The sequence below is a fragment of the Drosophila virilis genome, chromosome 2 (assembly GCF_030788295.1).
Source record: "Drosophila virilis strain 15010-1051.87 chromosome 2, Dvir_AGI_RSII-ME, whole genome shotgun sequence".
In the NCBI taxonomy this organism is placed as follows: domain Eukaryota; kingdom Metazoa; phylum Arthropoda; class Insecta; order Diptera; family Drosophilidae; genus Drosophila; species Drosophila virilis.
In genome coordinates this window covers 21,239,684-21,264,078 of record NC_091544.1, presented here as the reverse complement: position 1 = coordinate 21,264,078, position 24,395 = coordinate 21,239,684, and the positions used below count along the sequence as shown (strand labels likewise).

Sequence of the window (24,395 nt, the reverse complement as noted above, 5' to 3'; positions counted from 1 at the left end):
CAAAAGAGTTAAACATTTTTGGGTAGGTCTCTAGTTCTTTAAAAATATAAGGGAATATGCGCACAGCTAACTACTATGCGTAAATTAAAATAATAGAATATTTTGTTATTCAGCTGATAAATATTTAAATATTATTTATGAGCAGCAGTAACAACAGCTTACGAATCTCTCTGGAGCTTTTTAAAGATGTAATATCTATTTAACGCTCAGCAGAGAAGCTTTCGCTCAGTTGCAGTCCGATCGTAGGAAACGCTATACCTGATCGCAGCAAACAAATAAAAGAATTACAATAACAAATGTCGTCTGTCGGTGCACCGGAATGGGTAAATCAGCATCTTTTTAGTGGTCTACTTAAACAAAATTATAATGATTTTGACACAATCCAAAAATTTGAGTGCACCGCCGCGATTAGCGGCGGGGAAAACTATCTGACAATTGTGCTGCGCATTGGCATTGTGATGCGACTAAAAGGTGGGTCTGTGACATATATGTATATATTTTATGTATGTATGTATATAGAGAGGCAACTCAGACTTATATATTATATATTTCCTAGCAGATAAAAGCTCTAAAGATATGAGTTACATATTGAAAATACCATTGGTCAATGATCGTGGCGATGAGCACGATTTCCATGACTTGTTTATCACGGAAGTTGATATGTACGAGCGTCTAGTGCCCGAGCTGGAAGAGCTCTATGCCCGGCATACAAAACTGGCGATAAGGTTTAAGCCAACGCATCTGAAGTTCACCGAAAACTCACCAAACTGCGACTACATACTGATGGAGGATTTGCGCATGCAGGGCTATATAAATCTGGAGCGCATGTTTGGTCTGGGTCAAACGGAAATGAATGCAGTCCTCAAAAAGTTGGCTCAATGGCATGCTGCATCCGCCCAGAGAGTTGTCGAGCTGGGAGACTACGAAGAAAAGTATCAAAAGAGCTACATTTCGCCCGAGTGTTACAAATGGATCGAGCAAGCAAATGTAACATTCAATGTGCCCTTTTTGGAATGCCTGCAGCTGTACAATCTGGAGCCGGGTCAACAGCAGTTGATAGTAAGAAGAGATACGTCTTATAATATATATATATATATTTTCTAAAATTCCTTCATGTATTTCAGACCAACTACACAGATCGCATGACGGACTTGTATATGGAATTTGGGCGCATTAATAACACCGAATTCAATGTGCTCAATCATGGAGATTTCAGGTGCAACAATTTTCTCTTCCAATTGAATTCGGGCAAAATACAGGACATTTGTTTTGTGGACTTTCAATTGCCGAAATATGGGACACCCGCCCACGACTTGTTCTGTCTGTTGATGACAACGCCAAATATTCACATTAAATTGGAGAAATTCGATGATTTCGTAGAGTATTATCATCGAGAGCTTGTAGCACATCTGGAACTGTTAAAATATGCCAAGAAACTGCCCACATTGACAGAATTGCAAACGAATCTTCGCAAGAATAGTCTATGGGGTAGGTTGTTAAATTCAATGCACATATTTTGTTTGAATCCAAAAGTGCCATGACTGCTGACTTCATCATTTTTTTTTTTTTTCGGTATTTTTCTAACAATTTTAGCATTTGTATGCGCTCAGCGAATGCTGCCCGTAACTCTGTTTCCCCCCAGTCCGGATTCTAACATTGCGAATTTCATGGGCGACTCGGAAACAGCTATGAACTTTAAGCGTAAAATGCTTTTGAATCCCAGTTATGTTAGGCAAATCAAACTGATATTACCCTGGCTAATGGAAAGAGGCTATATTACCTGAATACACAAAGGGTCCAACTATGAATCGACCTTTTATCCAAAGCACATATTCTATACCAATAAAAGTAATAATTAATTTAAAGGGCGGGGCACAATTAATTTAATTTATGCAACAAATTTGTATTTTAATTAAAAAAAATATACAAATATAGCATGAAGCCAACTTATGCAACTATTTTTTGTTTGGGTTGATCATAAATAGCCAAACTGTGGTGAAAACTGTGTGTTTTCCGAATTCTTCGTATGAGTACTCCATACTGTATTTCACTATTGCATACCATATAATATAATCATATAAAGCTTAACAAGTTTGTTTTGCTACGTTGATTCGCAGAGACTAGCTAGTGACAGAGAGAAAGAGAGAGCTTTAGTTCAATCAAAACTTTTTTGTAGAACTTACAATTTTGTTTATTTCACATACAATTTTGAAGAGCAAAACTAAAGAGCAGCAAAAACGAGAGAGAGAGAGAGAGAGAGAGGTGGGGAGATAGATGTAGAAAGAGAGGGAGAGAGCAAAAAAGGTTAATTGAAAGCTGCAAAATCTAAAGCACCTACAATCACAATCTGTTACAAAAAGCTTTTTTCGTATCACGCTAACAAGTGTACACAGATCAATGTACGTCAATGCTGGAACATGCATAGAGAGCTGGAAAGTCAGAAAACGAATAAGAGCTCTTTGATAGTACAGAAAAGACAAAGTGTCGGATAGGATGCAGCCCCATTCATTTGTGAATGTGCTCAAAGAATCCGTCAAACATGCTCCGAAATCAAAAGCTTCAAAGCTGAGAGCGGCTCGGCAGCAGATGAAAACTGGGCGTCGCTCATGTTGCGTCTGATCATCAACAATATCATTGAGGCGGAGCATAGTATGTATAATATCTACATTTCTGAGCTGGATCCCAAGACAGATTATATACTGCTGGAGGATTTATCAACCAAAATATGAATCGCTCAGACGGACTGGGAAGCAGCTCGGCAAAGGCTGGCTCAGTGGCATGCCGCCTCCGCTGTGCGTGTGTGGCCACCAAGGGACTATATCCGGATCTGCTCAATACCAGTTTCTACAAGGAAGAAACCTGCGCACTGATGAACAAGCAAATGTAACGCAATTTTGGTTAAGAGCTGTGCTACATACGAAGGCAATGAGAAGTACATAGAGCAAGCGGTATCTAAGATCTAAGTTATATTACTGGAATTATTTTATTATTTTCTCTTCTCTACTAGCGCCTCAGAGAGCCCAAGATCGTCGAGGGCATGTTTAAAAGATTTTCAAGATTTGTATCCCGTCCGGCTCTCCTCCGCGAAATTCGAGGATAAGCTGAGAAAATTTAGCGACTCCAAAATAAGCAATGAGTTGAAGAACCTGATTTAGGTCGTAATACCTTGACTACTCAATCGCTTTGGAGATATAGTTTAGTGCATTGTTTGGGAATGTATAGGAAAAATTACTAATCAGTTAAGCTAGAATTATTTAGTTCTTTTGACTCTTGATAAATATAATATTATAAAATATGAATACAATCAAAAACAAAAACAAAATATCCAAAAAAATGTATAAATAAGTAGAGGATAACGACAGAATTTACATATTACCTATCAGAACTTGCGTGCAAACAATCGTTTTTGTTTATATAAATGATTACTGTATATTGAAAATAAACGGGTTACATCCTATCAGCCGCCAATATCATTTCTATTTCAGCTTCGATCTCAAAATAGAACCGCCCAAAAAGCATTGAACGATTTTCAGTATTTCTATCGTCTTAATAGATCATAAAAATGTATGGTGAAATACCGACAGTTACACAAAAGCTTCAGGAGCTTTAAGCTCTTTTGAATTGTTTGTATATAAACCAGTTAATTGTTCTACTGCCACAGTTCTTCCACGAAAATCGCACTGGCTACAACCGACTTGCATTTGCTTGAAGAGTCTTAAAAATGTCATCGAACAGTCAAATCACAACAAATAATGTTCAGGTCAAACTTCCCGAATGGTTAAAGGCCGAACTTTTTGAGCAGCTGCTTAAAGATACATTTCAGGGTTTCAAAGCAATAAAATCATTTAAAGCCATGCCGGGCACAAAGCCTGGTGATAATTATGCCACGGTTATGCTCCGCATTGAGCTCGAAGTGGAACTCAGAGGTAAGTGGGAATAGAAGACATTTGATAAGAGTTTTGAATAAATTGATATGCATATATAATCTATATAGATGACACAAGCAAATCAATATCGTATATGCTGAAAATACCGCACGTTTCGGACTCATATCAGGAAACCCTTGGGAAGAACAAGTTTAGCATATTCGATATGGAGCGGGATATGTTCATGATATATGTGCAGGAGTTCAAGCAGCTTTATAGAAATGTTGGCTTACAGGTTGAGTTTGGTGCCAAGTGCTATAAACTTGACATACCACACGAACATGTACTACTAGAGGATCTGAAACCAAAAGGATTTCAATCGGCTAATCGCCAGGCAGGTGTGGATGAGGAGCATACCCTATGTCTGCTCACAAAACTCGCGCAATGGCATGCCGCTTCGGCTGTTCGGGTAGACACAATTGGACCCTATCCTGCCCAGATGTCCGAGAGTGTTTTTAATGAGGATGGCAAAGATTTCATAAGCAAACTAACTGATAATATGATACCTTACGTTCTGAAGTGCCTGAAAACAATCGAGGGACATGAGGCCTACTACGATGATATCAAAAATATGGCTGGTCACATTACACAAAAAATTCTACAAGTCGGCGCTGTCGATCCAAACGAGTTCAATGTGTTGAACCACTCTGATTGCTGGCTGAGCAACATAATGTTCCTCTATGATAGAGCAACGGGAAAACTATTAGATTCTTATCTCGTCGACTATCAAATGTGTAAATATGGCAGCGTTGCATTCGACTTACTTTATTTCCTGCTATCATCGCCGAAATTGGAGCTAAAATTAAACAAATTCGATTATTTTATAAAACAATATTATGATCAGTTGATAAAGCACCTGAAACTATTGAATTACAGCAAAAAACTGCCAAGTCTTATAGACATACACACGTCACTTCTAAAAAATGGTATTTGGGGTAGGTACTCAGCAAATTGAAACACCCCTTAGTAGTCTACTAATGTTCTCTTATTTACAGGGTATTGGACGGTGTGTGGTGTCATGGCTGGCAGTTTATTGGAGGACACCCAAACTGCAAGCTTTGATAACTTATTTTCCAATACGCCAGAGGCTGAGGAATTTAGAACTCTCTTATACTCTGGAAAGATATATAAAGAGCATTTAAAGCTTGTCCTGCCTTGGCTACAAAATCGCGGTGCTCTTCAAACTGAGCTTAGATAAAACATAAGTGTTATTAAGAAAGTTACGCCAACATTTTATTTTACAAAATTTGTTTTTCTATTAGACATATATACTGTTAGATGCATGGATTTTTTTTTCAATAAATGATTAATTTTTGTAGTGTGGCACTTAATAAAAGTACGTGCTTATCTATAAAGTGCGAGTCATGAACAAACACTTTAGTTCATAAAAAACAAATACAAATTATTGATTTTAAATATTGGTTTAATATCTCTGTTTAAACTTAAAAGTATTTTAAAAAATAGCTTCAGTCAAATCCCATCTTGTATCCCAAATACATCAAAAAATTCGATTATTAGCGCGAAAGACTGAGAGTCTAGGTAGCAGATGTACCCAAATACCCTATATAATTGAATACTTTTTTATATTTTGAATTTTCTTGATGATCCTTAGAAATCAAGTTGATCAGCCCGAAACCAAGAAAGGATAGATTTGTAGAAAAACATTTCTCATGTAAATTATTACAAAGATCTTTGGAAAAGTATCTTATAATGGGTAGCAACGCCTTAGGGCGCACCTTCAGTCTATAACGTGACTATAATTAATTTATTCACATACGATTTGGCCGGTGCAATGGTCACCAATCAGTCAGTCAGTCAGTCAGACAGACAGTTTTTATATAAAGCTGATGTGGAATTGCACAATTCATAGTAGAAAACAATAATAATAAGTTGAAGCATGCTTGGCACATACTCATATATACATACTCATTATCAGAGCTATATATAATTCACAATATAACCAATACTAAATATGGTAAAATGAAAAATGTTTAACGTTGAGGTCAATGCACCGCAAACTAGTATCTAAGCTACGAAGCAGCCACAGAGAGCCCCATGAACACAAACAGTCAATAGAGAAGCTCTCTGAAAATTCTGAACAACTTTAACGTAATTCTGAATGTAATCATATGTGTATAGAGAGGGCCAGAAAGCTTTGATATTTTTTTTTTATTTTTTAGGAATTTCGCTCTGCTCATTTTTCATTTCAGATAGCAAGTTTTCAACATTTGAGGCTTACGGCTGGCGGCGAGTAGTATAAATAAACGCTGCGCAAAAGCTAGACAATTATTAGAAACGTGCTGTTAACTACAGGAAACACAAGTGCGCAACGCAACGATTCTGTCATAAATTTAATAGTTTAATTATCAACTGAAAATGGCGACAGAATCAAAGCCCGTTCCCTTAGCCAGCAATGTGCCCGACTGGGTGCAGGCCGAACTTTTGGTGGATGTTCTGAGAGAATCGGTTAAGGGGTTCTCAAAAATCAAGAGCTTTAAGGCCGACAGCGGATCGGCAGCAGGTGAAAACTATGCGACGATCATGTTGCGTTTGAATATAGAAGTCGAACTGGAGGGTAGGTGAGCTCATTGTACACTTATATATATGCTAACTCATCTGGAGAGCAATTACAGATGGCAAGGAGAAATCAGTTTCCTATATGCTCAAACTGCCGCATCAAGTGGAGGTCTATAAAAAGATGATGGAGGGCAACAATATATTTGCGACTGAGTTTGCCATGTACAAGACGATTGTGCCCGAGCTGGAACAAATTTATCGAGACGCCGGAGTGGAGGTGAAATTCGGTGCCAAGGCCTATGAGCTGAAGGGCGCTAAATCAGATTACATACTGCTTGAGGATCTGGCACCCAGAGGTTTCAAGAACACTAATCGCACTGAGGGCTTGGATCAGGAACATACAGAGTGTGCTCTGAAAAGGTTATCCATGTGGCATGCCGCTTCCGCGATGCGTGTTGCCACCAAGGGAGCCTATCCAGAGAATTTGACCGTTGGTTTCTTCAAGGAGGAACTGCGGCCAATGCTGGCTGAGATGAATAATAGTTTAGCAAAGAACTTTCTTAGCAGCGTTAAGATGTATGAAGGAAACGAGGACTATATAGAAAAACTGGTAAGTGGAGCAAAGAAGTTTCCTTAACAAAGTCTTGATGACATTTCATGATTTTTTAAATCGTCTCTTAGAAAGCACTGGAGCCCAACATCACTGATCAAATATTCAAAATGGCCAAGGTAGATCATAATAACTTCAATGTTCTCAATCATGGTGACTTTTGGAGCAACAATATGATGTTTTCGCACGACGCCTTTGGCCAAATCAAGGACATTTGTCTAGTCGATTTCCAAATTCCGAAATGGGGCGTTGTAGCACAGGACTTATACTACTTCCTCCTGTCCTCAACTAAGCTCGAGGATAAGCTGACGAAATTCGATCACTACATCAAGTTCTATCATGATAGTCTTGTGGAAAACCTAAAGACACTGAAGTATCCGAAAACTCCGCCTACACTACGCGAATTGCACATGACGCTCTACAAGTATGGCTTCTGGGGTAAGTTTATAATTATATTTTATGACTTTATCTGATCAATTTTACTATTATTTTCTAGGATACCTGACCGCCACAGGTGTTATGAGCGCCGTTCTGGTCGATCCCACAGAAACGGCCAGCTTTGAGAACTTCCTCAGTGACTCTACAGAAGGCACCGACTTTAAGACCTTGCTCTATACCAATCCACGATATCGTAAGCATATGCAGGCCATATTGCCTTGGTTGTTGAATCGTGGAGCCATTGAAGGATTCTAATATGCATTTCTATCTATTAATATGTAATATATATAGAACACATATCAAGTGATCGATAGGTGATTTTTCGCGCTACCAGTTTCCATGAGTCACAACTTAAAAAATACGTGACCATTAAATGTTTTCTACGTTGATAAGAAATTTACTCAAGTTATAATAAAATGATGTTTTGTGTTGGGATATAAAAACTGTTTTTTTATCATTGTGGAAATTCAATATCCATCAAATTTTGCATTAAAAGTTTAGTCAGATCAAAATCTTTGAAGTTCGAAACATATCTCAAATCTCTCATTTAAGTGTTATGTTCAATCTTTTAAAGTGAGACCTTATGTAGAATTTAAAAATTGATAAACTTCGTTTTATCAAGCCCAACAATATCAGCAATTTGTGTACTTGAACTCTGCTAAAGTAAGAATAAAACCATCAAATAAGCTCTTTAACATGATAATAACGCTCTGCCAATCTACGAAAGATAGGGGTATACAATCAAATTTATACTTCACTCAAAGCTCAAAGCTCAATGCTTTTTTGTTAGATTTGGCAGCGTTTGATTGCCTGACTCTGATACTCAAAAAGAAGAGAAGCAGATTGATAAAAGAAGAGAGTGCCACGCCTACAAATACACCCAATAGGGCTTTTGCAAACAAAAGAGAAGAAGCGAAATATACAGAGCTGCAACAGCCGTCGATCCAGTAGAAAGTCAATTGGACAGCGTCGGAAACACAACAACGTCAAGCTAAACGACGTCGTGATACATTTTGATTTTGATAAATTAATAAAACTTAAAAATGTCCGCCGAGGCCAGCAAACCAGATGCATCCCCCAAGAACGTGCCCGATTGGGTGCGGGCCGAAAAATTTGTGGATGTGCTCAAAGAATCGGTCAAGGGGTTCTCAAAAATCAAGAGCTTCAAGGTGAACAGCGGATCGGCGGCTGGCGAAAACTACTCGACGGTCATGTTGCGTCTAAATATAGACGTCGAGCTGGAGGGTAATTGAATTGATTTATGCTCAATTAGACCTAAAATAGTTAGAATCTGACACAATACAGATGGCGCTGTCAAGTCCGTATCCTATATGCTAAAGGTGCCGCATCAAATGGAAATGTTTCAGGCAATGATGGAGCATACCAAAAGTATCTTTGATATAGAACGCAATATGTATAATATCCATGTGCCCGAGATGGAACAAATGTATCGTAACGCTGGTGTGGACATCAAATTCGGTGCTCAGGCATATACTGTTAAGGGTGCCGAAACAGAGTATTTACTACTTGAGGATCTGGCGCCCAGGGGTTTCAAGAACTCCAATCGGCTGGAGGGCTTGGACCAGGTGCACACCGAAGCTGCTCTGCGTAAGTTGTCCATGTGGCATGCCGCGTCCGCAGTGCGTGTGGCCAACAAGGGTGTCTATCCGGATCAGCTTATGGTTGGCTTTTACAAGGAAGAAAACCGTGTAATGATATCCGAGATGAACAAGCAAATGGCCCAGAATTTTCTCAAATGCTGTGCAACCTACGAGGGCAATGAGGAGTATATAGAGAAAGTGGTAAGCCTTGTACAAGCAATTCGTGTATATGCTAACAAATTTGGTCAATAATGTATTTATTTCCTTAGAGAGCTCTGCAACCGAAGCTAAATGATGAACTCTTTAAAAAGGCTAACATGGATGCCAACGAATTTAATGCACTCAACCATGGTGACTGTTGGAGCAACAATATGATGTTTTCACACGACTCCTTTGGAAAAATCAAGGAAACCTATCTGGTGGACTTTCAACTACCGAAATTCGGTTCGGTGGCACAGGATTTGTACTACTTTCTGCTGTCCTCAACCAAATTCGAGGACAAGCTCACCAAGTTCGATTACTATATCAAGTTCTATCATGAAAATCTCTCGGAAAATCTAAGACTACTGAAATATCCGAAAGTCGTGCCTACGCTTCGCGATATACACCTATCGCTTTTCAAGCATGGCATTTGGGGTAAGTATAGCTAAAAATTAACATTTAGTTTACTATACTATATCTTCCAAGTGTAGGCTTTATTACCGCAACGACCGTCATGAGCGGCATTCTACTGGATCCCACAGAAGTCGCCAATATTGAAAACTTTCTGAGTGATTCCGCTGAGGGCAACGAGTTTAAAACCTTGCTCTATTCCAACGCACGCTATCGGAAACATATCCAAGCGGTGTTGCCCTGGCTTCACAATCGTGGCGCTCTCGAAATATAAATTTATATTTAGAAGCGTTTTATACAAAAATCGTAAACATTTCTGCTATCGACAATTTTATCAATAATTTCCATTATCGGTATTAGATTATTCCGAAGAATATTATCAAATACATTTTATGTGTGAATCGGATTAGATAACAGATTTAGAGTTGTTTGAAGAAAGCACAGTCAATGTTACGAGACATTTCCAATTAACATTCACAAAATAATATATATATGATATCAGATTTCTATTTACATTAATAAATACCAATCAATATTGAACAAATTAAAACAAAACGCAACGAAATGAAGCAAAAAACAAAAACAGAAAATCTCTAAATTAAATATACATATACATATCGCAAACATTTGAACATTGTAATAGGTATAAGCAAAAATAATCAATTGCTAATTTTGGAATGTATGACTGGAAAATACCCTGTAGCATAAGTGGGTAAAATCCTTTTTGGGTACGTGATTTCTGATTGTAAAGAATCTCAAGTATTTATTTAGTCGCAGGAGTCTTTTGTATATTTATATTGGTTATGTTGTAGGTGTTAGGTCCACTCACGATTAAATCTCGCTTCAAATTATAATTTGTTTAATGAAGATGTAGATGTAGATTAGGAACATGGATCATTTGGTGGGTCTTGATAGTCTTGAGTTTAACAGCACCTATAAGAAGAACTATGACAGAAAGATGACTACGAGAGCTAGAGTGGGGCGATAGTAGGTAGTACTTGTTTGTATACAGCCGGAACAAGCCTGATTCGGAGGAGTTCAGTGCATTGCTTTACGGTGATTTGTGAACTAATGATATAGTTTTCCAGAATAAGGCAGGTTCGCCTGCACAGGAAGCAACCTATTTTGTGAACTTTCAATTGCTTCACTACAGCTCAATGGCATTTGATCTCATTTATTTCTGCGCTCCCCCATGCAATATGAGCTTAAGCTAAATCATTTGGTTTCATTCATCAAGTATTATCATAATCAACGCGTCGCGTACCTAAAGTTACTCAAGTATCCACGAGCACAGCTTCCAACATTGCGCTCTCTATATGCCCAGTTGCACGCATTGTGTCGCACGCAGCTCAATGATTTTTCTTTCTTTCTTTCTTTGCCTAAGATAACAACTTAGTGAATATGTGATTTAGCGATTCCCCCCGCAATTGGGAAAATGTTTTGCTTACCAACCGATCCGCTTCCATAAAGTATGTTGGAATTTTTATATATGGGTTTTTTTTTATTTTTTTATATGGGTTTGACACTTTTCGCATAATCCACTTTTCTTGTATGCAATATCTCAAATTTGCCGGGAGATACCAGTTGGTATAATTTAAATGTAAGGATACAGGTTCCTATAGTTAAAAGAGCATCTACATATTTCAGAAGTTCCAGAAGACAAAAAGTACCGGAAGGTACCTGGTTTAGCTTTTAATTTCAGTACATGCTTTTAATAATATGCCAAGTGTAAATGCGGAGAGTATCAAAACTATTTAAGAAGCTACAAATTGAAGTGGGTGTTGGAAGTAAATCACAACAATAACGTATAAGAGGCATTTAGCTTGAACCACTTACCATTTATGGTATTACCAAATATGTTTACGAAAATAAAAGGGCGGCCCTCACACAAACAATATAAGTATATATAAGAACGTAGATTGTTGTCTATCACATGTCCAACTGAATCACAGTGAATGAGACACGAGCAGAAGCAATTAATAAAGAATCACCCAATAATTAGAGCACAAAGCGAAAGAGCGATAATAGTGGAAGTGCAAAGACCCACCTTACCTGCCTTATCAATTCAACAATTGGCAGCGCCCATATCAAATGTTTATTTAAAAATCATACTGGCCAAGTTTTACAGTGTGAGAGACGCTTATATGCCAGGTTTTGGCGAATAACATTTACAAAATCAACTCTAATTGAACACACGCGATAAGGCATTTCTTTGGCTAATGCCAAATCGGGCCGGGCAGAAAGTCGCACGTAACGCCCGGTCCTCATTTGAAATCAACCGTTGACCGAACTGCACTCGATTGTGTTAGCAATTTATCACTCGAGTCTCTCATTTTGTCAATTAAGGAAAGAGGTTTGTGTCCCAATCAACTTTTCTGCTGTCTGCTGAGATAATGTTTTCAAGACTCTTGAAACAGTTCTATTATGTGCCAGTTGCAGTTTAGAAGTCCTAACGTAACAATTTTTCAATAAAAAACCAGATATAGTTGTTATTAAATGAAACAAAGAATCGCAAAGTTTTTACAGGAAAAGCAACATATAATTGTTAGTAAATGATTTGAAACTTGGATGGCGTGTGATCTCATGGGCTGCAAACACAAAAAAAAAAACAGTGAAAAGTTAAACGTTTTTAACAAGTGAAACCTACTATTTAAGCATGTTTTCATTAACCAAATATACGAGCATTCTGATTTTAATATTGTAAAAGCTGGCATGTGACCTGATTTATGAGTTGTGTCCGACATAATTATATGGCATTTGGCTTGATAATGACCTAATCAATGTGGACAGATTTGGAGAGCACCATGTTTGTGAAAACCAATCAATAACAAATAACAGCACAAAAATATCCCACTTTCCCAGTTTAACTCAAAAAGTTTAACTCATAAAAGAGAATCCAAAAACTTTATTGCGGCATTTGTTGGTTATGTAATCGAAAAAAACCTGCATTTATGTTCAAAAGTGTAGACCATTATCCTATTATTCCATTATTTTGTTTTTTTCCTAATCGAATTCCTGTATAAAAATTATATCATCATCACAGCTTTTACAGAGAACTGCCAAAAGAATTATATTATAGAATACGTAATTGTTTAATGCTATAAAATGTCATAAAGGTTGGATCCAGAAAAAACTGGGTGGGACAATGGATGATATTTAAATTGCATATGGGAGCGCCTTCATGTATTTAATTATGGTCTATAATTGTCAGTTGTGAGCAAGGGTATTTATAGGATAGAATATGTTGTTTTAGAAACCCGATTTAGTATAACTAATTATCAATTAACTTAAATGCTGATTCCAACACACTAAGCACCACAATCAGCTGATAGTAGTTGAGCGTATTTTCAACTCTTGATTTGTCTGGATGTTTGGAAGCATTTAATATTTAAGGCGCTTATCGCTTCTACGTATAAGCATAAATTCAACAAGACATTTATTGCACATGATTAAATTAATGTCGTTAAATTTGGGATCGATGACAATGCCATAATCTATTGTAGTACCAAAATGTCAGAGCCCTCACACACGAATGGACACGCTGAGGCAGCGGATCCCAATTTGCCCCCCTGGCTGCCCAGAATCTCGCTGGAGAATGCAGTACGTGCACAGATTGGAGACTTTGAGAAGATACTATCTGTAACACCACAGCCAACGAGTTCTGGTGACAACTATTCCGCTCTGATGGTGCGCCTGCTGGTCGAAGTCGAGCTGCTCGGTAAGTGGAAGCAACATGTAAATCCTTTATTCATTTATTGTGCCCACCGCAGATCACAGCACCAAGAGCGTGTCCTTTGTGCTGAAGGCTCAGCATAATAATGAAATAATGGCTGCAATACTCAGCAAGTTGCGTCTCTTCCAGAAGGAGGAAAAAATGTATCATACCATTCTACCCAAATTCGAGCAGCTCTATGCCGATGTTGGCAAAACCATCAAATTTGCACCTAAGGCATATAAAATAGATCAGGATTTGGGAGTTGATTATGTGCTGCTCGAGGATTTAAAAGTGAAGAGTTTCAAGAACGCCAATCGCTTGGCGGGTCTGAATCTAGATCATATGCAGCAGGTGCTAGAGAAGTTGGCCGCTTTTCATGCAGCCTCCGCCTGCTATGTAGAGCAAAATGGCATGTTTGGAGAAGAGTTTACGGTGGGGGTGTTCAGCGAAGCCAATCGTCGGCTGCTGCAGGAGTTTAATGCCTCGGGTGCATTTCTGGCGCAGCTCAAGAAGTGGAAGAACTGTCAAAAGATCTATGAGAAATTGGTATGTCGGAACACAAGCTTGTAGCATTCCACGTTTAATCTTAGGCACTTCTTATAGGCCAAAAGTGATGAGTATTTGGTTGATCGTCTGCTACAGGATCAGCAGGTTTCCATGCGGGAGTTCAATGTGCTCAATCATGGCGATTGTTGGAACCTCAATATAATGTTTCTATATGATGCCTTTGGCAAAATCAAGGAAACGCTTTTTGTCGACTTTCAAGTTGGCAAATATGGCTCCCCGGCGAATGATCTATATTATCTGATACTTTCCTCAGCAGCGCCAGATATTAAAACCGTCAAATTTGATTATATGGTTCGCTTCTATTTCGATCATTTGGTGGAGAATCTTAAGCTGCTGCAATATCATCGCCCTTTGCCCAAGTTGAAGAATTTGCACGCTGCTCTCTTGCGCAATGGATTGGCAGGTTCGTATTCTAAGACCTCAACAATGGGAGAACGTTTCGATAATGCCCTTTCTTATAGCTTATATGGTCGTGTCCAAGGTGCTACCAGTTGTCATGCTGGACAAGACCGACAATGCCAATTTGGGAAATGACGAGTCCAAGGTGAAGGCCGCCATGTACACCAATCAGAAATATGTTCAGGTAATGTCCGAAATTCTGCCATGGTTGGATAATCGCGGTCTGCTCGACTGGAAGTAATTACCAAATGGTAATAAATTATATAAACACAAATAATTCTTCAAATTGGTCACGCCATATTAAAAATGTATTATTATTATACGAAATAAAAAATAAAACAGTTATAGTGGAAGAGAACATTTTTTTCAGAGGTCTATTATGTTATTTTTCAACTATTAAAAAATACCTCAGCGTGTCGTAATCATAGCCTTGGCTTTGGTAAGTTTTGTTCTTAAAATTTTAGACTTAAGTTTTTCATCCAGTTTCTTCCCGTGGAATAGTTGTGTCTATCCGTACTATCTTGAATTGCAAGTTTGTGAACTCAGCATTTCTGAAATGTAGAACGGTTTTTCTTGTTGGAAGGAGTTTTAGAAAAAACCCATAGTCAAGTGCCAGCCGGCCGCATGCAGAAATATAAAACCTTAAAAAAAGGCATTAATCCGAGGTAAAAAAAATATATATATATATGAGAACGAAGGGCTATCACGCCGAAGATTTCATACCCTTGCAAATCCAACCTTAACATAATGCTCATAGTCCTCTTCCCGAGACAAAGTTTAATCCCGCTATTGGCTAAAATATCTTGAAAAACAAAGAATTTACAACTTATTTTTAGACCGATCGTTCCTATGGACGCTATATGAGGTAGTAGTCCGATGTTAATAAGATTTTGCATAAAAATAGGGAACATAATAAAAAATATAAATGGCGAGTGTGATTAAGATATCTTGATAAACACAAAAATTGTTCATACAAAAACCTACTCTTCAACAGCTATATGGCAGCTATATGATATAATGACAAAGGGGGATCTCTGCAAAGTTTCATGACAGACTAGTTAGCTTAGAAATAGAAAGACATGGCTTTATCCACTCGGCTGTTGATGCTGATCAGGAATATACATACTTATCGGAAATGTCTCCTTTTATGCGTTAGATAGAAGGACCCCATAGTACAGTAGGGCATTCGCCTGCAAAAAAAAAGTGATATGAAATTGTCAATTAATTTAAGTGTTAGTTTATTAAATATATTTGTGGAAGTAGCATCACATAAAATGTTCCAAATGTACTACGTATGTACATACGTGTACATACGTATGTACATACATATACACCAAATGGGAGTCCGTTCTCAAGCCCCCTTTTCAATTACAACGAATTTTTCAGTATATATATTTGTCCCACACATAACATAAATATGTGTTTTGCTACACTATGTGAATTGTGATTAGAAATAGTTATAAGATGGACAGATATAAGACAACGCACTACCCTATAATTGCGCTAATGTAAGGAGGTTTCTTGTATGCCGGCATTTAGCTAATGCTGACAAAACGAATAGATATCATTATCGATAACCAAACAATTTTCATTTCAAAGACAATACGCTGATGACAATAAATGAAGGTGAAATTCGAAATATTTATATGGTGCCTCGTAACGATAAAAAATGACAGGAAAAACTGAAATTGATCTCTTCACATGTTCCATCCGTCTTATAAAGGTGCCCATTTAAATATGAGAGGCTGGACAAGGAGGCGACTTTGTTTAAAATCCTTTAAAATTCCTTCAATGCAAAGGGATTGGAAATGGAATAAAGGACTTCTGATAGAGGACTAACTACTTAACTTTGAAAATAATTGTAGTACCAAAGTTAAAAACTGCGATTTTTATGAAATCGTTTTTATTTACAAGATAATTTCTCAAATATACATGAGCTTGTAACAATAAGGAACAAGTTTATGGACTTTGCATGGCTGTAACGGATAGAAGATAATCATTTTTGAGCGTTGTCATCAGTAGTTTTAATTATACAAAGCTGTTCCTTATCAATGCAATTAAAACAAATAATAGCAGTCTAGCTGATACCAAACACTAAATATAGAAATATAAACCCATATATCCGTTGTATCCAATACTTAAATGAATTCAAAATGTTTAGTCATCATGCGTTTTAATTTTACGCTTTCCATACAATGTCACATGAGATCTGTTACAAATACTGCAGAGTACTCGACAAGAAAATACCCTGTGCTTAGGTCTTGTTTCTTCTAGGATACCACGCAAAATCAACTGTGTAACTTTTATTGTGAAACAAATATGTAAAATCTTTTTAGAGATGCCTGCTTGGCATACCCCTTATATGTCATCCTTGAATCTACACGGTAAGTGCACTGCCTCAACACTTTCAAACTTACTTATACATACTCGTTTGTTTATGTTCAAATCAATTAATGTTTATTAGCAAGGCGAGCAGAAACCACAATCGGCTTCGCACGCGCCCAATTGATAAACTGGGGCGAATACTCTTTGTCAAGCTCACGATCACCCTGCCGAACCCAACCAATATGAGTCCCTACTCTGACGAATTTAGAACGAAAACAATGGTTCTATGTACAAAGCTACTACAATCAGTTAAGCATAGTTAATGACGTACCATGTATTTGGCTAGGTATACCTTCAAATACTAAACACTGATTTTCACACACAACCGGTTTGCTTTATAGGCAGCCACAATCCCAGACCTCGGTTCTCCGTAGTACTGTATAAACTGATGTTCGTCAACTGGCGCTCAGTATTTATTTCGCGTTTGAAAACGCCGGACACTTGTTTCTCGTGCTCTACGCTTGGAATATTAATTAAATCTAAATTTATATAGCCTATTGACGTTAGTAAAATTCAATTAAAACTACAGATCGATTTGTGCATGAGCACATAGAAATAAAACTAATTTGTACTTCCTGTCTGAGAGATTTCTGTGTTCTGTTCAAGATATTATTGTATAAAAAATTTATATTATATGAAGATAAAATATGATTTAGAATACGAATAGTACATAAATTATGAATGAGGTTTGAAAGATAAACTTATTCTATTCAAGATTAATTAATAATGTTAGAATTTTTGAATGGTGTCAAATGACCTAGCGATCTGCTAAGATCTTAAATACGTGAACAATTAAAAATGTATATCTTTCCACTCTTGCAGAAAATGTCACTCAATAACACCAGTAAGCCCATGAATCCCAACGAGTTTCTGGTGATTCCCAAATGGATAAATGAGGAATACTTTCGTCCCATCCTCGAGAAAGATGTAAGCGACTTTGTAACCATAAAAAACTGTACACCCATTGCGGCAACACAACCCGGTGAAAACTACACATCGATTATGGTGCGTGTCGTCATCGACATTGAGCTCAAAGGTTGGTCTCATAACTTTCTCCATGTCGTGTCTATGTAAGTCAATTAAATTTCGCCTATTCCATAGATGGCAGTGAGCAGCAGATATCATACATATTGAAGACAATGCTGGATGCGAATAAGGGCGGCGATATTGTAGCGGGCATGAATTTGTTTCCTAAAGAAAAACAAATGTACGAGGTGCACATTCCTAACTATATCAAGCTCTACAAAGAGGCGGGATTGGACATTGAACTGGCGCCCAAATGCGTGCACGTTGAAAACACTCCGGAGCGCATAACCCTCGTGCTGGAGGATCTAAAGCGTCAGAAATTTCACAATATCGATCGCCTCAAGGGATTGGACATGCCCCATATGCGTCGGGTGCTACGTAAACTGGCCGAGCTGCATGCCGCCTCAGCGGTGAATTTTGAACAGAACGGACCCTACGCCGATATGTACTATGAAACGTTTTATATGGAGAATAATCGGCCAATATTTGAGGCGCTTGGACAAATGCGTATGGAGCAGTATTTCAAAGCCATGAGAGAGTGGCAACTGCCGGATGCAGAGAAATATATTGCGATGGCTCCATCTGTAAAACAGTTTTTTGATAACGCAATTGCCTTGAACAAAGTGGACGAGACCGAGTTCAATTGTCTAAATCATGGCGATCTTTGGTGCAACAATATAATGTTCGCGGATGAGGGATCGGTGGAGCGCACATTATTTGTGGATTTGCAAGTTGGAAAATGGGGCTCCCCAGCACAAGATCTTTGGTATTTCATTACAACCTCGGCTGCGCTTGACATTAAGATCAAGGAATTCGATCATTTCATCAAAATATATCACGAGCGTTTGGTGGAATGCCTCAAATTGCTGAAATACTCGAAGCACATTCCAACGCTGCGAGAATTACACGTAACGATGATAAAATACGGCAATTGGGGTAAGTTAGCTGCATTTCATTAATTAATCTCTTAGCTGAACAACTGTTTGCTTATTGCCAGGCCCTTTGACGGCGAATGGAGTTTTGGTTGCCGTGCTCCTGCCCTCTGATAAGGACTCCAGCATTGATATGATGATGACCCCGGGACCCGAAGGCGATGCCTTTCGCTACAAGAGCTTTATCAATCCCTACTACGCCAAGGCGATGCTGCAATTGTATCCGTTCTTTGAAAACAAGGGGCTGCTATAGGAATATTAGCTTTATATATGTTTAATCATTGTGTGATACTAATATTACATCATATAAATGAAATAAAACAATTTCCTGTACTTTGTACTGAAAAGCGCGTGTGTTCCTATGTCGTTAGTACGAGCATTATCTATGCATTGGCTTATTTCAAAGCCAAACACACCCCTGAAATTAATAATAACCATGACTGGCAGAACGCGCATAAACTAATTGGTATTTAATTGAGGTGCCAAAGATAACAATTCTATGTGCGCCCGACCGAAGCGTGTATACCCTTACGTGCTGACATACTTAAGTTTAAGTTTAAGTCTCTGAACAGCTTGGCCTACATTGAAAACATTAAAGCAACCCAATTTTGCTGTCATAGGCCTCAATTATTCAGTTTTTTTGGGTAAGTTAAATAAGGAAAGCGCCGGGCTTAAACTTCTCATCCATACGATAAGGTTATAGTAATCTTTAATATATACTTTTTTATTTTTCTATGACACGAATTGCAATCAAAATTATTTGAAAATGTGTACGCTTGGTCATGCTTATGTTGTTCGATATAAACGCATACGTAGTTTTATTATCTATGGATCTATTGAAGAGTATGACAAGAAATGACTTGCGATTATTTAACTTGTGACGTCAGACTGAATTTTAAAATCCATATACTCTGTATTTCACAAGCATATAAATAATTTATAAGCAAAACTTTATAAACCTTTAAAAATGTATGCAAGTAAATAGACATGTGATTAATTCAGAATTGTGTTCGAACTTTTCTGTAAACGTGAAACAAACCTTAAAAATCATTCATGAATTTGTATTCACAAAACTCGTTGTACATTCCATTAAGTATTTCTTTTTTCATATGCGTTCAAACAAAAATGAAAGCTGATTTATAATTATTTTGCCGCATGATTAGCTATCAAATATAATAACATAATAAAATTTGCATGTTGAATTTGGAAATCTTTTTATAATTGATATCAACAGCTATATTTTCTGATAATAACAAGTAAGAGGCTCTGCCTGAAGGTTCCCGACTAGGGAATACCCTGAACCCTCTTCACCAACACCAAATGCAGTTATGGAAATAAATTTAAAAGGGGGGCTTGCCATTATTAGCACACTTTTTTTCAATGACATGTATTTTTTAGCTTACTTTGATTATAGAATATTCGTAAATACTCAAAAATACTGACTTTTTAATTATGATTTAAATTTTAATGCTTATTTGATTTGTGGCAAGGGCTGGTGACGATATCTTTAAGACGAAAGATATAAGATCAGTATATATTCTACATTACAAATTTCAAGCGAATCAAGAATATATAGTTTATTTGGTTGGATTTGCTTCCGCCTGCCTATTACATACATTTCCGCAAAACCAATATACCCGTTTTACACATTTTCAATGAGTTCAGAGTATAAAAGGATGAGATCAGTGGTTCGACTTAAGATTCGATGTTTGAATCAACGGGTTACCCTTAGATTTGGTTTGTAAGACAGTTTTAATATCCCTTAAGGTGGGCTTGATTTCTATTAATCTATTAAATTCTTACAGAATTTTCATAGTTAAGTAAATAAATTTAGTGTAGTATATATATACTAGTGGTGCGCATGCTTTAAAATAAATTATCTCAAAAAGTTTTGAGCGTTGAGCTTTTTTCCATGCTATTGAAAATGATCAGACGGTAAATAAACAACTTTCATATAAACGTTTTCCGCCAATTTACCACTGTCGCGGGTGGAATATCCCAAAAGCACTGTAGAAACGTATTCATTATATTCTTCTTTAGAACTTTGCAAATAAGTTTAAAACAAATAGGACAAAACTTAATTCTTCACCTAAAAGATCTTTGAAATGCACCTTCCACCAAAGAAGTTTAATAAAATGTAATATTCTAAGATCAGTGCAAACTGCAAATTTAAATTTGTACAAGACCAAAATAAGATTAGAATCTTTTGCATCTCTTTGAATAACTTACCTCTTGAAAAAATAAAGTCGTAAAATCAAACTAAGAAGTAGTTTTATGTTAATTTTAAGTGCTCTTTAATTAATCTTTTGGATTCTCGCGCACAATTTCCCAAAGTTTTTGTCGAAACTGGTTTGGAGAACTGAGTTTTTGACAAGAAGAAGAGTTCATTCCGAGCTTTGGCTATTCTCACACCATAAATACAGCACAATTTGCTTTTAAGTTTCACTCCAAAGCTTGGCGCATGAGGTTCAGCGGCATTTTAAAGTTAGAGTTAAAGAAATTTGAAGAAACCCATAAAGAGAAATCTGCTGTTTTTAAACGGATTAAGTTAAGGTAAGGCCGTTAGATTATTTATTTATTTACTCTAAAGCTTAAGAATATAAAGCAAGGATTTTCCAAGAAGTCATGACAAGTCAAAATCTGAAGGAATGACTAATGCCGTCAATAGTATGTCTAGGTTAGAAAACCACTTTTTAATACATAATCATGCAGTGCTCACAACTCTTCCAGACAAATCAGATTCACCGTGATTTTTACTCCATTTCTATGAGTTGCAAAATAAACAAATCTTTTGATTTTTTATTGATACGCCTATCAAGTTGATTAAAGCCTGCTGCCAATTATATTATGTGTGCATGTACATATGTATTTTCAATTATCTTTTAGTCACGTACAAATACAGATAGGTTATCTGAAAAAACAATAAAAATACACAGTTTCTATGTGTACTCTACCTAAACCGATTCAAGATATTGTGTGTTAATAATAGTATGTATATGTTTCACGATATACATATACGTACTTTGAAATGCTTGAGAATTTCATCAATGAACCTTCAATGAGAAATGTAGATAGATCTTTAAAAAACATATATAATCTATAATTAACTACTGAAAATACAAATAAGTAAGTGCGTCTATTTGCATATTACCACGCGAATGACATGCAAATTAGCAGCACACAAAAAAGCAAACAACTATCAAGCTACACTATGATAACTTATGTATATATATATAATAAAAAATATATATGTATAAAAGTGTGTATTATTATACTGATAAAAAATGAGTTGATCGGCTGTACAAAAAGTTTTTTGTCAAGAGCTTTGACAAAACATTGGCCCAGTGCCCAACTAGACTCTCTGTGGATCAGTCGAGCTGAAATCTTGTAAGAATGTCGGAATCGAATGAAATAGTTAACCCAAATGAACATCTTGTCATACCCGATTGGATCACTGCAAAGTATTTCAAAACCGTGCTCGATAAGGACGAACCGAACCATGTCAAGGTGCTCAAATTTACGCCTGTGGCGGCCATACCGCCCGGCGAGAACTTTACCTCCATTATGCTGCGCATTTACATCGATTTGGAAATGAAAGGTAGAAAAACATTTCAACATTTTGTGAAATTAAATTTAATAATAAATTGTTCGCTTTCTTAGATGGCAGCACAAAAACAAAGACCTACATCTTTAAGACGATGCTGCCTAGCGAACGGGGTGGGGCTGAAATAGAGAATTTTGGCCTGTTCCCGAAGGAGCTGAAGATGTACGAAACATATTTGCACGCTTTCGAGGCACTCTATAAGGCAGCCGGTGAGGATATACAAATTGCGCCAAAGTGTCTGCACACTGAGGAACGCGAGGGCTACATTCACTTCATTTTCGAGGATCTGGGTGTTAAGAAATTCCGAAATGTGGACCGCATTAACGGCCTGGACATGGTGCATATGACATGTGCTTTACGTAAGCTAGCCGAATTTCATGCAGCCAGCTCAGTTTATGAGGAGCAAAATGGTCCCTTTCCCAGCGAATTTAATGAGGGATTTGTTTCACTCAACACCGATAAGTTCATTAAAGAAGGCTTTCAGATGAAGGAGGTGTCCTATAAAAAGGCAATGGCCACATGGGGCATGAAGGATGCCGAAAAGTATATCAAGAATTATGTAAGTAGTGAAGTAAAGTACCATAAATAATCAGAATAAACCTATTTATCGTTTATTAGCCCACTACAGAACAGTATTGGGCCATGTGTGTTAGTACTCTGGAAACTGATCCCCAGGATTTCAATACCTTAACCCATGGAGATTTCTGGTCTAGCAATTTGATGTGCAATTATTTGCCTGACGGAAATATAGATCAACTGATCCTGGTAGACTTTCAAATCTGCAAATGGGGTAGTCCAGCTCTGGATCTGTTGTTTTTCATAACGTTATCAGCTGCAAACGACATAAGGCTTAAGGAATTTGATCACTTTATCTGCATTTATTGGGAGCGTTTAATAGAGTGTCTGAAATTGCTAAAATATAAGAAGCCTTTGCCTAAGTTGCGTGATCTACAAGCCTCCCTGTACAAAAAGAACAACTCTTTTTATGGTAAGGTTCATGATAATTATTTGAAGCCTTCATGTTAACAATTTATTTTTTTTTTTCTGTATCTAGCCTTCTTTGCCCTTACAAATCACCTACCTCTAATTGTGTTTCCTACCGATAAGGACAGCAATATTCATTCTTTGATGGCTGAAACTGAAGAAGGAGAAAATTTACGGCTTCGCCTGACGTCTAATCCCATTTATGCCAATATTATGAAGGATTTGTATCCATTTTATTACAATCGTGGATTGTTTAATTTTGATGACTATATAACAGAATGAATAAAACTGTTTGTCTTACACCTGCCTATAAAAAAAACCTTTTGTAGACATTGCTTATCTTTATCTCTTAAGTACGTGTTCCCTTATCATTTACTACGATCCTTCAAATTTTGATAAAAACACAGCGGAAATTAAAAGCTAGCCATGCGTAGCCACATCTTTCAGTATTTATATAAAAAAATGGTGATTTTTTATTTATTTTTTTTTGAAAAAAGACCTAGGATGGCTTAAAATTTAACCACAGCCTTTGAGTCAATCCCATAAGTTGCGTTGATCCTATATCCTTATCTTAAATTTTATAAAAATATAATTGTGAAAAACATCGAAAAATTTTGAAAAAAAAACCCTTTAAATAAAATATATATTTGACAATAGAATATTTTTATGAGTGAAATATTGATTTCTAAATTGAATACAACACCTAAAATCAGCTTAACAGGGTAAGTGCTTATATGCTTTTTACTGTCAACGCTGTTTGTTTAAAGTTGATGATTAGAATGTAAAAAAATCAGAAGTCTTAAAAGGATTTACTTTTCGTCGACACTGTTCGACACTATTATCAATTTTAACGTGCTGTGAAATAATGGCTGCGACTGTGATGCAATCGAACTGAAGCAGGTTTTGTTGTTCTCTCGTTGATCTAAACAAAAAGAGAACTATTTAGAAATATGATATAATGAGAGTCTCTAAAAGATCAGTTAGATGATGAGAAACAATTAGTTTTGTTTCTCTCGTGAACGAGTTGAGTCAAACTATTTGACTTCGTCTAAAGTCATGTTTATTTAATAGATATACGA

General features: G+C 37.0%; 7 protein-coding genes and 1 long non-coding RNA gene across 11 annotated transcripts; 7 read left to right on the top strand and 1 right to left on the bottom strand.

Moving 5' to 3' along the window:
• The first annotated feature begins 240 nt into the window (after window positions 1-240).
• Window positions 241-1,946, top strand: CHKov2 (CHK domain ov2). Of its 2 annotated transcripts, none has more exons than XM_032436470.2 (4): window positions 241-471; window positions 560-1,059; window positions 1,125-1,488; window positions 1,594-1,946. In XM_032436470.2, exons 1-4 carry the CDS (start codon window positions 297-299, stop codon window positions 1,782-1,784), a joined length of 1,230 nt encoding a protein of 409 aa, XP_032292361.1. In that variant the 5' UTR covers window positions 241-296; the 3' UTR covers window positions 1,785-1,946. The 2 variants fall into 2 exon arrangements, with proteins under 2 accessions (XP_032292361.1, XP_032292360.1); XM_032436469.2 differs by having other exon boundaries at window positions 557-1,059.
• Window positions 1,947-3,658: 1,712 nt separating this feature from the next.
• On the top strand, window positions 3,659-5,271 carry LOC116651012 (uncharacterized). Its single transcript, XM_032436577.2, has 3 exons — window positions 3,659-3,926; window positions 3,995-4,861; window positions 4,922-5,271. Exons 1-3 carry the CDS (start codon window positions 3,722-3,724, stop codon window positions 5,122-5,124), a joined length of 1,275 nt encoding a protein of 424 aa, XP_032292468.1. The 5' UTR covers window positions 3,659-3,721; the 3' UTR covers window positions 5,125-5,271.
• A 909-nt stretch (window positions 5,272-6,180) lies between these two features.
• On the top strand, window positions 6,181-7,937 carry LOC6630491 (uncharacterized). The gene is made up of 4 exons (XM_002053162.4): window positions 6,181-6,501; window positions 6,560-7,053; window positions 7,125-7,491; window positions 7,550-7,937. Exons 1-4 carry the CDS (start codon window positions 6,303-6,305, stop codon window positions 7,744-7,746), a joined length of 1,257 nt encoding a protein of 418 aa, XP_002053198.1. The 5' UTR covers window positions 6,181-6,302; the 3' UTR covers window positions 7,747-7,937.
• Window positions 7,938-8,433: 496 nt separating this feature from the next.
• On the top strand, window positions 8,434-10,273 carry LOC6630492 (uncharacterized). The gene is made up of 4 exons (XM_002053163.4): window positions 8,434-8,736; window positions 8,797-9,293; window positions 9,362-9,728; window positions 9,785-10,273. The coding sequence occupies exons 1-4, from the start codon at window positions 8,535-8,537 to the stop codon at window positions 9,976-9,978; spliced, it is 1,260 nt and encodes a 419-aa protein (XP_002053199.1). The 5' UTR covers window positions 8,434-8,534; the 3' UTR covers window positions 9,979-10,273.
• Window positions 10,274-10,335: 62 nt separating this feature from the next.
• LOC26531917 (uncharacterized) lies at window positions 10,336-11,435 on the bottom strand. Of its 2 annotated transcripts, XR_004303784.2 has the most exons (4): window positions 11,153-11,435; window positions 10,969-11,083; window positions 10,703-10,914; window positions 10,336-10,649 (listed from the first exon to the last, which is right to left on the bottom strand). It is a non-coding gene; the product is annotated as an uncharacterized lncRNA (long non-coding RNA). The 2 variants fall into 2 exon arrangements; XR_001450035.3 differs by having other exon boundaries at window positions 10,337-10,649; window positions 10,703-11,083.
• A 473-nt stretch (window positions 11,436-11,908) lies between these two features.
• On the top strand, window positions 11,909-14,743 carry LOC6630493 (uncharacterized). Of its 2 annotated transcripts, none has more exons than XM_002053164.4 (5): window positions 11,909-12,057; window positions 13,208-13,422; window positions 13,475-13,965; window positions 14,023-14,389; window positions 14,448-14,743. In XM_002053164.4, exons 2-5 carry the CDS (start codon window positions 13,215-13,217, stop codon window positions 14,624-14,626), a joined length of 1,245 nt encoding a protein of 414 aa, XP_002053200.1. In that variant the 5' UTR covers window positions 11,909-12,057; window positions 13,208-13,214; the 3' UTR covers window positions 14,627-14,743. The 2 variants fall into 2 exon arrangements, with proteins under 2 accessions (XP_002053200.1, XP_015027392.1); XM_015171906.3 differs by lacking the exon at window positions 11,909-12,057 and adding an exon at window positions 12,122-12,248.
• Window positions 14,744-17,149: 2,406 nt separating this feature from the next.
• Window positions 17,150-19,075, top strand: LOC6630740 (uncharacterized). Its single transcript, XM_002053165.4, has 4 exons — window positions 17,150-17,272; window positions 17,593-17,806; window positions 17,872-18,732; window positions 18,794-19,075. The coding sequence occupies exons 2-4, from the start codon at window positions 17,596-17,598 to the stop codon at window positions 18,979-18,981; spliced, it is 1,260 nt and encodes a 419-aa protein (XP_002053201.1). The 5' UTR covers window positions 17,150-17,272; window positions 17,593-17,595; the 3' UTR covers window positions 18,982-19,075.
• A 2,992-nt stretch (window positions 19,076-22,067) lies between these two features.
• Window positions 22,068-23,616, top strand: LOC6630741 (uncharacterized). Its single transcript, XM_002053166.4, has 4 exons — window positions 22,068-22,326; window positions 22,389-22,891; window positions 22,951-23,320; window positions 23,387-23,616. The coding sequence occupies exons 1-4, from the start codon at window positions 22,122-22,124 to the stop codon at window positions 23,596-23,598; spliced, it is 1,290 nt and encodes a 429-aa protein (XP_002053202.1). The 5' UTR covers window positions 22,068-22,121; the 3' UTR covers window positions 23,599-23,616.
• Window positions 23,617-24,395: the final 779 nt, after the last annotated feature.

Bases quoted from the DNA above. Each gene is read 5' to 3' on its own strand.
- CHKov2 (XM_032436469.2), top strand. From the start codon at position 297: ATGTCGTCTGTCGGTGCACCGGAATGGGTAAATCAGCATCTTTTTAGT. The intron at 472-556 runs GTGGGTCTGTGA...TATATTTCCTAG, and splicing joins CATTGTGATGCGACTAAAAG to CAGATAAAAGCTCTAAAGAT. The intron at 1,060-1,124 runs GTAAGAAGAGAT...CATGTATTTCAG, and splicing joins CGGGTCAACAGCAGTTGATA to ACCAACTACACAGATCGCAT.
- LOC116651012 (XM_032436577.2), top strand. From the start codon at position 3,722: ATGTCATCGAACAGTCAAATCACAACAAATAATGTTCAGGTCAAACTT. The intron at 3,927-3,994 runs GTAAGTGGGAAT...TAATCTATATAG, and splicing joins GCTCGAAGTGGAACTCAGAG to ATGACACAAGCAAATCAATA. The intron at 4,862-4,921 runs GTAGGTACTCAG...TCTTATTTACAG, and splicing joins TCTAAAAAATGGTATTTGGG to GGTATTGGACGGTGTGTGGT.
- LOC6630491 (XM_002053162.4), top strand. From the start codon at position 6,303: ATGGCGACAGAATCAAAGCCCGTTCCCTTAGCCAGCAATGTGCCCGAC. The intron at 7,054-7,124 runs GTAAGTGGAGCA...ATCGTCTCTTAG, and splicing joins AGGACTATATAGAAAAACTG to AAAGCACTGGAGCCCAACAT. The intron at 7,492-7,549 runs GTAAGTTTATAA...ATTATTTTCTAG, and splicing joins CTACAAGTATGGCTTCTGGG to GATACCTGACCGCCACAGGT.
- LOC6630492 (XM_002053163.4), top strand. From the start codon at position 8,535: ATGTCCGCCGAGGCCAGCAAACCAGATGCATCCCCCAAGAACGTGCCC. The intron at 8,737-8,796 runs GTAATTGAATTG...GACACAATACAG, and splicing joins TATAGACGTCGAGCTGGAGG to ATGGCGCTGTCAAGTCCGTA. The intron at 9,294-9,361 runs GTAAGCCTTGTA...TTATTTCCTTAG, and splicing joins AGGAGTATATAGAGAAAGTG to AGAGCTCTGCAACCGAAGCT.
- LOC6630493 (XM_002053164.4), top strand. From the start codon at position 13,215: ATGTCAGAGCCCTCACACACGAATGGACACGCTGAGGCAGCGGATCCC. The intron at 13,423-13,474 runs GTAAGTGGAAGC...TGCCCACCGCAG, and splicing joins GGTCGAAGTCGAGCTGCTCG to ATCACAGCACCAAGAGCGTG. The intron at 14,390-14,447 runs GTTCGTATTCTA...CCTTTCTTATAG, and splicing joins CTTGCGCAATGGATTGGCAG to CTTATATGGTCGTGTCCAAG.
- LOC6630740 (XM_002053165.4), top strand. From the start codon at position 17,596: ATGTCACTCAATAACACCAGTAAGCCCATGAATCCCAACGAGTTTCTG. The intron at 17,807-17,871 runs GTTGGTCTCATA...CCTATTCCATAG, and splicing joins CATCGACATTGAGCTCAAAG to ATGGCAGTGAGCAGCAGATA. The intron at 18,733-18,793 runs GTAAGTTAGCTG...GCTTATTGCCAG, and splicing joins GATAAAATACGGCAATTGGG to GCCCTTTGACGGCGAATGGA.
- LOC6630741 (XM_002053166.4), top strand. From the start codon at position 22,122: ATGTCGGAATCGAATGAAATAGTTAACCCAAATGAACATCTTGTCATA. The intron at 22,327-22,388 runs GTAGAAAAACAT...TCGCTTTCTTAG, and splicing joins CATCGATTTGGAAATGAAAG to ATGGCAGCACAAAAACAAAG. The intron at 22,892-22,950 runs GTAAGTAGTGAA...ATCGTTTATTAG, and splicing joins AAAAGTATATCAAGAATTAT to CCCACTACAGAACAGTATTG.